General features: G+C 49.3%; 1 protein-coding gene and 1 long non-coding RNA gene across 2 annotated transcripts; one reads left to right on the top strand and one right to left on the bottom strand.

Moving 5' to 3' along the window:
- On the bottom strand, positions 1 to 1651 carry LOC310911872. Its single transcript, XR_014590599.1, has 3 exons — positions 269 to 1651; positions 123 to 166; positions 1 to 43 (listed from the first exon to the last, which is right to left on the bottom strand). It is a non-coding gene; the product is annotated as an uncharacterized lncRNA (long non-coding RNA).
- Positions 1652 to 8383: 6732 nt separating this feature from the next.
- LOC310909923 (erythroblast NAD(P)(+)--arginine ADP-ribosyltransferase-like) lies at positions 8384 to 9812 on the top strand (the record flags this gene model as incomplete). The annotated part of the gene is made up of 2 exons (XM_083862281.1): positions 8384 to 9113; positions 9727 to 9812. The coding sequence occupies 2 exons, from the start codon at positions 8384 to 8386 to the stop codon at positions 9810 to 9812; spliced, it is 816 nt and encodes a 271-aa protein (XP_083718407.1).
- Positions 9813 to 10853: the final 1041 nt, after the last annotated feature.

The raw sequence follows: 10853 nt of genomic DNA, 5'->3' as shown, positions 1-10853 counted from the left end.
ACCTCAGATCGCCATTTGACTCCTGAGGCTGCCCGGAGGGTACCTGCAAAAGGAAAAGGTACACATTTAGCACGCTGTTAGACACCGCTCACCTGAGTCATCCTGCCAAAATGTCAACTCACCTGCTTGCCTCTCTTCCCTGGTATGTGTAGGGCCGCAGCAGCTCCTACAAAGAAACAAGGCAAAAAGCAGGCTGAGTTACTGTGAAAACACAATTGCTCCAGGCTGACAGAACTCTGAAACATGTATATCTTAAACTTGTACCCACCAAGCTGCCGGGATCCAGGACTGGAACGCCTTGCAAGTAGACCACCTAAAAAAAACCCCAAAAAAACTCAACAGTGTATGCTTAGAGTTGCACCAGAAATTGAGGCCTGAGCAACAACTGCTTCCATCCACCAGTCAACACTCACCCTGTCTGCTTCACCTGGAGTGCCAATATCCCATGTTACCTCCTAAAAATAAAGACAAAGAACAATGAAATACACCTCAACATCAAGTTACTGCTGGTAATACTGTGCATGGGGAGAATGAGACCTGTTAAGGGGTTGAAAGGAAAAAAAAAAAGGCACCACAGTGTTCACAGCTTTCTCCATTCAGGTTTTTTAATGTTGCAGAAAATACAGAGGTTTTTCACTAACTGCACTCTCAATTATATCCAGACATCCAATGGACATGGAGGTCATTTTTCAACTTCTTTCTTGCCAACAGCCAAACTTCCACCTACTCAGGGTAAGAAAGAGAATGGAGGAAAAAAAAAAAAAAAAACAAACACAAAAACAAACAAACAAACAAACAAACAAACAAACAAAAAACCCAAAGAAAACATAAGTTAATGGTTTCTGTGTAGAAGTCCACCGGAAGGGTGGTCAGTGTGCAGAGAATGGGAGTCTCCTGGAAAACAGAGAATGCTTGGTCTTTTTTCATGCTATCCTTTATCTTTTTCATATTAAAGCATGGCACAAATGAATTTAGTGTTCTTTGATGTCAGTCTTTTCCTGGTTTTTCTCTCCTTTAGGGTCAAACTTCCACATACTCTGGGTAAGAAATAGTATTTAAAAAAGGAACAAAGAAAACATGAAAAAATAAAAATTAAAAAAAATTTGAATAAAGTTAATAAAAAGTTTTTTAAAAATTAAAAATACAAAAAATAAAAACATGGAAATAAAATAAAAATCTAAAAAAATCTAAAAGTAATATTAAAAAAAGTTAAAAATTAAAAATAAGTATAAAATCTTTTAAAGAACACAAAACAACAGCTGGACTGGGATGAGGCCTTCCAGGGGCTTTGCTTCCTACTGGCTCCATCCTTTTTTACCACCTACCTGCAAGACGAAAAACAACAGGGATAAAGTTTCAAACAGGATGTCCTTGGTTGAGGCACTTCAAAATAAGATTTTTAACAAAAAGTCGGCCAAAAAAAGAGAGTCTGAAAATCAAGATATAAGCCTCGCAGCTATTTAAAAACAAAACAAAAAAGCTGTCTCTGGTGTGCATAACTTGCCAGCCCCTCATGGTTTGAAGTCCTTAGCATTTATTTTTACCAAGTTGACAACTAAAACCTTGTAGAAAGGTTAAAAAAAAAATCCTGGACAAAGCCAGGCATTTTCCCAAGCCCCCTCAGTGTGGAGCTGTGTCAGCCCCAAGTGTTTGGTCCCCTAGCCCAGCCCAGAGCAGGCTCCAGCTGCTCCCCGGGGGGGGGTTACCAAGGGACTCACTTGTTTGGAGCTGTAAATGCAGATGCCCTGCACTGGAGTGCCAATAAATGTGAAATATGCGACTCTCATCATCAACAGTGACTGACCTTCCCTGGGGAGCCCCCTCACCCGGGATGGGGCACTCTGCTATGGATTTAATCCATCTGCATCTGAAAGGAAGTCAGGACAAAAGTCAAAGTGCTGCAAGATAACTTGACGGCTCCAGACAATTTGTGTCAATCTAGGGATACCCTCTACAGGCCAACTACACCCTACATGACAAATTTCAAGTCCCCAGGACTTGTCCCATTCCCCCCACACCCAGACTAAGCAACAAGGCAGAGCAGCTCCGAGCCAAACACACACCAACACCCGTGACACAGGACAGGACAAAAGCGGGGACACAACAGGGACAGAAATATCTCAGCAAGAAGAATGACCCTGAGGACCGAGAGAACTCGCAATGAGATGACCGAGGTAAGACCGATGGGGAGCTGACCAGGCTCAGAGAACCCTGCAGGAAGAAGATGCCAACGGGATCACTGATCCCAAGAAACGCAGGGATGGATGCCTGAGAATCCTAAGGTCAGACTCATCTACCTATCCCTGCATTCTGACAAGACCTAATCCACCTGAATGGATCACAGCAGTGCACAGATGTGGATACAGCTCAGAACAAGACCTGGAAAGGCATCGGCCTGGACACTTGTGAAGAGAGATGGATTCTGATGTGTGTCTGAGCACCCGAGTCAAAGTCACCTGGCTGAGGAATGCAGAGATCAGAAATGCTAAGATTGATGCCAGGGGTTTTAAAAGGCCCCTTGAAGGGCAAAGGGAAAAGACATGAAAGATATGAGATGCTCCAAATCCACAGAGTGCACAACAGACAAGTGACACGACGTGCCCTGGGACTGCTCTGCCCTGCACACCTCAGCACTGATCAAAAATGAGACTTTCCCTTTACACAGCCTAAGGGGTCACATCTTGGACATCCCCATCTCCAAACCTGATTCACAAAACCCCTCCTGGTGACCCCTGACCCCACATCCCGCTTTCATCCCCTCGGTGACTCCAAGCCCTCCACTTATCTCTCGGATGTCTGGGGATGGGAATTCACATTGGGTGCCAAAGAAGGTCGCCTCTCCCTCTGGGAGGCTCCTGCTGTCACTGGGCTGTTGTCTCTCAGTCAGCTACAATAAAGAAAACCAAATATCAAAGCATAATCTCACCAGCACATCCCCCAAAACCTGGCAATTCTGCTACTCCCCCTCTCCTAAGCATGCCTGGGTCCTTGGGCAGCACACTTCAGCTGTGCTCAGAGGCTGACTCTTGCAGTGCCAAGGTCTTAGAGACATTATTGGTACTGAGCCCACCCACCACAGCCTCCATTAGGGCTGTGAGCAACCCCAGTTAGAGCAGGAAAGGAATGCAGGCTGGACACCCCCAGTGAACCCAAACCCTGTGGACTCTGCCCCCCACTATCACTTCCTGCCTGGCCCTAGCCTTGGGCTTACTGCCTGCACCTCTCAGGGCTTCTGGCATTGTCCTGCATTAGGATTGCTGCCTGCACCTGCTCTCAGGGAAACACAGTGTTGGTAGCAGTGCTGTGAGGGCTGGTACACCTGTACTCTGACTTGTATCCCAGCCTGCACCCCTGATTTTCACTGTGTGCTCTCTAGCCTGTGAGTCCTTTACCTCTCAAGCCCTCCCTCAGCCTTCAGCCTCTGTAGGTCACTGCTGAACTGCTCTGCGCCCTCCTGCTGAACCCTACTACCCTACACCCATGTCAGGGTCCGCAAACATATGCGGGGAACCTGATAGTTCGTTTTGGAGATCTCAAAGCGCAAAAGACACAACAGGGGACAAACCAGTTTGCTTAAACAAAAAAATGCACTTTTATTTAGTGCCCACAATGCGATAGTGGGGAGAGAAAATAGAGAATAGTGAGAAAGATAGAGAAAGAGGGGAAGGGGGATTATAGCTACCACGTGGAGAGTCGGAGGTCCTCAAGACGTAGAGATGCCCATAGACGCGATCTTCTCCAGTGGGGTGATCACAAAGGGTGCACGGGATCCGCAGAGTCTTTATAGGCTGGTCAGGAAAAGGACCAAGGCGAGTGGAATGGAGCCAAAGAGGGCACTGGGCCAGTGCAGGCACCTGCGTCAAAGTTGGGTGCTCAGGAACAAGCGGCAAGCTGTGCCCTTCTAGCACGGTCAGTATAGTCAGCTCAGTCCACTGTAACGAGCTGCTATTGTTCTTGCATTCCGTTCTCGTGGAGATGCGTATCAGTCCTCGGCAGGCGCCCCACCTCAGCCAGGCCAGGGGCTCTCCCCAGTCTCTTCGGGGGTCTTGGTCTTCAACCATCGGAGACAGTTGTGAGGCATAACACATCCTCGGACAGACTCTGACAGACGGTAACGGGGGAATCTTTCCATACTAATACATATTCTTTAAAATGGGCTTCTTAGCTAATACAAAACCAGCACTTTTCCTGTAAATAATTTGCATGGCTCTCTGCCTGATTCAGGAAATAATTTTTATTGCCCTGGAGAGTCATAAAATAGAGTTTCTGAAGGTCATTTTCACTGGGTGTCCCAACAGCTCAGATGACCATACCTCAAGCTTTTGCTTTGGGCAGGGGTTGCTCATTCTGTGTTACAGTACTTGTCAAAAACCATCACTGGAGTTCCCTTTATCTCTTTCTTCTCTTATTCGAGCTGTGTTTATTGTCCTGTGTTAATACTTTTACTACCTTTTATCATTTTTGCTGATAAGTCTTCAAGCCCTATCCAGCACCTTCAGCGTGTGTGGAAAAGTCATGTTATGAAAAGCCAACTGTCCACAAAACAGTCTCAAAACTTTATTTGAATAAAGAGACAGAGTTTCCACAGCCATAGCCCTGTGGGGTTTCTCTCTCAAGGTTTCAGAGGATGCAGCCTCCTTTTATCTCAAATTCTGGGCTGCACATTGCCCTCTTCCTTTCCCTATCAGCTGAATGGGGCTGCTGGGAAGGTACAGCCTTCCCAAACCACCTACCCCATATCCCCCTTGTACGTGTCATTTTCCCTCAAAATTCAGAATTTCAGGTTCTCTGGATTATGCAAAAGGCTTTGTGAGGACCCATTTCTCCTATTAACTTAAAGTTCAGGAGCTGAAACTTTTTAGTGAAACCATGAAGGTTCTCTGATAGACTTGATGGTTGTAGAGACATCAAGATCCATTTTTGAAGACATTTGGCAACCATTTCCTCTGAAGACCCCAACTCACTGAGCTGTTTTTCAAAGACATCACCACCCATCTTTCCAATACAATTCTTCCTGTGAGGGTGGTGAGGCCCTGCCACAGGTTACCCAGAGAAGTTGTGGCTGCCCAGCCCCTGCCCATGTCCAAGGCCAGGCTGGGGGTCCTGGAGCAGCCTGTCCCAGGGGAAGATGTTCCTGCCCATGGCAGGGCTGGCACTGGACGGGGTTTAAGGTGGCTCCATCCCAAACCATTGCAGAGCCCCGGGGCCAGGATGGGGCAGGCGCTCGGCAGTCTCCCACAACTTCTGAGCCAGGATTCCCAGGGCCTAGTGCTATCACTGTTGCACAGAATGATCGAAAGGCTTTGTTAAAGTCTGGAAATGCCATGGGACATGCAGACCATCTTGGAGGGCCATCTTGGAGTTACAGAACATGTGTCTGTCCTCAGGAGTCCAAATCAAAGTTCATTCTGGGGGCTCCTTTGTGGGGGAGACTTCAGGAGACGTGTGGGGTGCTTCTCCAAACAGCTCAATCAGCCAGGGTTGGTCTGGATGCCTGTGAGCCATAGCAATGGTTCTTCTCATCCAAGAGGCCAGGAAATCTAGTCTGGGACAAAAGTTTATGGCATGTGCTCTGCTCACTGTAACTGCAAGAAGATGTGAAACAAAGGGTGGAGCTCACACTGTTACAAAAAGCTCTGGAATTGGCAACAGGAAAAAGAGCAAACAGAGGAACTTGCCATCTGCTTTGAGCTTTGGCCCATGGAGCCACATGGAAAGAAAGTCTATTGTCAAAACAGAGTATTCTGATTAAATATAGTCAGAATATGTCTGTCCTAGATGCCACCCAGCTGCCCAAAGAACTGGCCGTACCACAAACCAGGACACACTACCTTGGGGATTGCCTAATCTGTGTAGACTTGCAATAAAGCTGCAAGAGAAGTTGTTCAATAAAGCATTCTGGTGTTAGTTCCTGAGAAAGGAATTTCACAACCAGGGAGGAGGTCTATATAGAGTTGGGCAGGTTAAAAATTGGCTGCTTATCTAAAAGCCCACAATAAACAGGGTGGGTGAGTGGGTGAGTGGTAACTGCCAATGACCAGGTCAGGTCCACCCCAAGTGATGCTGCAATTTGTAAAGGAGATAAGCCCCAGCAAACCTCTGGGGAATCAATGGGATGGAGACTGCTCTGCAGCCTCAGATACTCAATGACTGTAGGACAGAATTGTTATGTCTGGTACAGAACAATCCCCAATGCGTTTTAAACTGAACCCTTTAAATTCAAACCCATCACCTCCAGGGATCACTGAAAGAGGAAACATTGCCGAGGATTCTTGGCAAGTGGATTTTGTGAGCCACCACGCCAACAAGGGTCCAGGTATCTCCTGGTGTTGGTGGATCTCTTTTTTGGGGTCCAGAACTTCTCCTGCAGCACCAACAAGGCTAGGGAAGTCACCCAGGCACTTCCCAAGGAGATTATCCCCAGGCTTGGGGTGCCTACAAGTATGTCATCTGATAGGGGACCATGTTTGGTGTGTGAGGTGTGACAGCAACTGAGTGAGCAGTGGGGAGTGGAGCTGGGGGGCACTGGGGGGGACATGAGACAGTGGGACTGGGATCCTGGGGGGCTGAGAAATGTTATAAATGCATATTATAAAGTTGGCTTTTCACAAATATGAAAACGAATACTCTTGGTATAATTGTACAGTATTATGTTTTATTAATAGAGTTTAGAAAGGTGATGAATATATTTTTTGATTGTAACATAGTGTTAACAGTAAAAAGACAAGTTTTTTTCTCTTTGTAATATCTAAACTGCCCAAACCTGATGAGACAGAGAGAGAGAATCCTTTCTACATTCCTGAAATTGATAAGATCGAGACAGCAAAGGTGAAACAAAAGCTACAAGAAAGAATTTATTGATCTTCTGGTATCAGAAAGACTACCAGGTGCCAACAAGGACTTTTTCTAATAAATGCTAATTTAGTACAATGGGGCAAAGTTTTGAAGGAAGGAGGGCCAAAACCCAAGGGAACATCTGGACTCAAAGGAATGTTTGAAAAAAATGCACATGTAAAAGATTAATCCTTAAAAATGAGGATTTTGAAGGAGTGAGTGTGCTTTTCTGGTGAGCCACCCTCGGCCACGATACCTTTGCTTTTCTGTCTCCTAAATAGTCTATACTTATTTTTTTTTATTAAACTTATAAATTTTTCTAAGAGAGTGAAACTCGTTTTTCACAGAAATAAGAGACACAATGGAAAGTTTCAGTTCCCCTGAAGGTGCTGGGTAGGGGTTAAAGACAGACTAGCAAAAAACATCAAAAGATTTAAGTGTGGATACAGCAGGGCAAATGTGGCTGGAAGCTGTGGAGAAAGAGATAAAGGGAATTTCAGTGAGGGATTTTTCGCAACTTCTGTAACACAGAAGGAGCAGCACCTGCCAAAAGTGAAAGTTCAAGGCAAGATCATCTGGGCTACTGGGCCACTCAGTGAAAATGACCCCCAGAAATTACATTTTTATTACTCTCCAGAACAATAAAAAAATATTGAAAGAGGAAGAGCCATGCAAATTATTTCCAGAGAAAGTGATGTATCTGTATTAGATAAGAAGCCCATTTTAATGAATATGTATAATTAGGATGGATAAATACCCCAAGGCAAAATCCCCCTCGGCCTGCAGGACCAGAAGAGATCTGCTGTGAGTCTGAGCTGATCAAGAATTCTGGCTTTGTGATCCCTCCAGTTCTGTCCGGGAGTTCACTCCGGCCCATTTCGGTATCAGGGGCTGGGGGGACACTGGGGACACTTGAGGGTGGACAGGGGACTGTGGGATCTGGATTGCGCTCCTGAGGGGACCCTGGGGGAGTCACAGGACTGGGATTGGGGTCATGGGGTGCTCTGTAGGAAAGTGAGGAGGGACATGGGATGGTGGGAGTGGGATTGAGGTCATGGGGGGCATTGGAGACACTGGGGGGCAGGGGATGGTGCCTGGATTTGGGTTGAGGTCCTGGGGTAACACTGAAGAAAATGGGGACAGGGAGTGGAATGGGAGTCTGGGGATGTGCCAACAGAGACACTGGGAGGCTCAAGGAGTGACCCCAGGATTTGGGTCAGGATTTTGGGGGGGTCAAGGGGACTTTGATTTTGGGAGTAAGATTGGGCTTTTGGGAGACAGGAAGACATGGCACTGTGGGATTTGGACTGGGGTCTCTGGTGGAATGGGGACACTGAGGAGGCATAAGTAACCCCAGGACTGGGGATCAGGGAGCCCAGACATGTCCAGAGATCTCCCAAACAGGAGTGCCTCCCTTCCCCCTGGGCTGACCCCACTCACCTCCCCAGACCTTCACTTAGGAACCTTCCCTGCATCCCTTCAGTGTCTCCTCTGTGTCCCCTCTGTGTCCCCCAGTGTCCCACACTGCTTCTGCTGGCCTCTCCCTGCCATGGCCTCTCCCCTGGCTCACACCCTGGCACTGCTGGCAATTGTCATGGCCACCATGGCCATGAAGGTGACACCCCGGCAGATCTCTGCTCACACTGGCTACGGACGTGCCATGACTGAGTTGTCGCCGGCCCTCAACCACTCTGAGTTCCAGCAGAACCCTCTGTTCGCCCAGGTCTGGGTGAAGGCCGCGGCTGAGTGGCAGAGGCGGGGGCCACCTGAGTCCCCTCTGTCCCCAGAGCAGGCCACTGCTATCGTGGCCTACACGATGAAGGACATGTACAAGGAGTTCAACAATGCCGTGCGCATGGCCGGGCGCTCCTACCAGCAATACCGGGACAACTTCCACTTCAAAACGCTTCATGTCCTCCTGACCCAGGCCCTGGCCACACTGAGGGATGCTCAGAATGGGGCATGTCAGGAGATTCTCCAGAAGGTGTGTGGGGTCCAGTTTGAGGCAAAACGTGGTGACACCCTCCGGTTCGGTGAAATCGCATCAATGTCACTGAACGAAACAACTGGGAACTGCTCCGGGAAGGAGACATTGTTCCAGGTGTACACGTGCCAGGGCGTGGATATAAGCTTTTTCTCTGACAATTCACAAAGCTGGGGGGTGCTGATCCCACCCTTCGAGACCTTTGAGGTCACCCAAGTCAAAGAGACAGGGGACAAAGCCGTGATCCAGCTCCGCTCCACTCGGACCTGCAGCTTCGACGACTGCGAGGTGCCAGGTGACACCACAGGGGACAGCCTGAGGGGAGGGGAAACCCACTGTGGGTATGGGGACACTCATGACAGGGCACAGGGGACACAATGACATTCACTGGGGTTGGGTGACAGGAGCGCTCACTGAGAGTGTGGGGACAGGGACCTCCAGTGCTGGGGACACCAAGTCTAGGGACACCCATTGTGGGCATGGGGACTGGAGCAAGCACGATGGGGCACAGGGATGGGGACCCTCACATCTTGGGGGAGACAGGGATACCAGTGCCATGGGAGGACAGGGACAGAGACAGGGATGGCCCTGTTCTGGTGCTGTCTCTCCCCACCAAAAGCAGTGCTGTGGGGACAGGCTCGGTGTGCTGGACCTAGCTGGGTTGGGACCCCCCATGGCACTCTCTGTACCCCTGTCACCCCCTGTCACCTCCATGGCACCCCTGAATCCCCCTGACCCCTGTCACCCCTAAGCCCACCATGACCCCCTGACTCCCGTGGTCCCCTCAACACCCTATCACCTCATGGCCCCATCTCTTCTGTCAACTCTAATCCCCCATTATGGCCATCCCCTCTCACTCCCCCTAATGCCCCATCATGGTCCCCCTGACCACCCTCTTTGTCCCCCAGGTGGGAGCGTCTCCATTGCCCCCTTCAACCTCGGAGGATTCCTCCTGGCCACCACAGCCCTGGCAGTTGTCACCGGGATCCTCTGAGCAACGAGGCCACCAATGTCACCGAGGTCACGGTGGTCACTGTGGCCACCATGATCACCAAGACAAGCTGGACCCCCAGAGAAATGAGGGCATCAAGGCTACCAAGGCCACCGCTGCCATAATGGTCACATTGGCAGCTACAGCCACCATGATGTCACTGGGGCCACCATTGTTGCTGTGGCCACTGTGGCCACCAAGGCCATTGTGCAAAACAATTCTATTAAGTGATTCTAACAAAAAAAATCCATTAAAGAATTCTGTCACAGTCAGCAAAATGAGACAGTTCATAAGAGGGCTCAAGGTCACTCCCCACACCAACACTCATGGGAACGCCTCTTTCTCTCAAACTCACGCAGGATCCTTGGGGAGCCTCCCCTTCCTGAGGGAGGAACCTCACACACATTTCATTCCAAGCAGGAATATGGGACAGGAATCTCTGTCTGAGAGGGGACTGGACATGGCCAGGGTCAGCTGATGGATGGCCAGGCCCAGCTCTGGTGCTTCACCCTCAGTTGTCAATTTGGGGTTGGTGATTTGGGCTAGTTTTATCCCAATTCAGCACCAAAATCAGCACAAGACCCCGGTCACTCCACCCCAATGGCCACAAATGGGGCATTGTCCCTTGGTCACATTGCAGGCAGAGCGTCCTGCCATATCCTGCACTTCAGGGGGATCTTAAAGCCTGGAAACAGGGAGGTTCCAGAGGGCAAGGTCACGTCCTGTCCCCTGGGGAGGGACAGTCTCCAGTGCCATCCTCTGGCTGGGGGGAACCTCCTGGAGCAGCTCTGGAGAAGGATCTGGGGGTGCTGGTGAGTGACCAGTGGAGCTGGCCATGTGGCCTGGGGCCAGGAGGGTTCCAGGGAGCATTTGGAGGCACGGGGCCAAGAGGTCAGGGAGTGATGGAATTGGGCAGATTGAAAATTGGCTGCTTATCTAAAAGCCCACAATAAACAGGGTGGGTTGTGGGAGTGAGTGGGAACTGCCAATAACCAGGTCAGGCCCACCCCAAGTGATGCTGCAATTTGTAAAGGAGAAAAGCCC

Source organism: Zosterops lateralis, assembly GCF_965231275.1.
Source record: "Zosterops lateralis genome assembly, chromosome: 1".
NCBI lineage: Eukaryota > Metazoa > Chordata > Aves > Passeriformes > Zosteropidae > Zosterops > Zosterops lateralis.
Note: the sequence above shows the minus strand (reverse complement) of the source record. Positions and strands in the feature narration are given on the sequence as shown.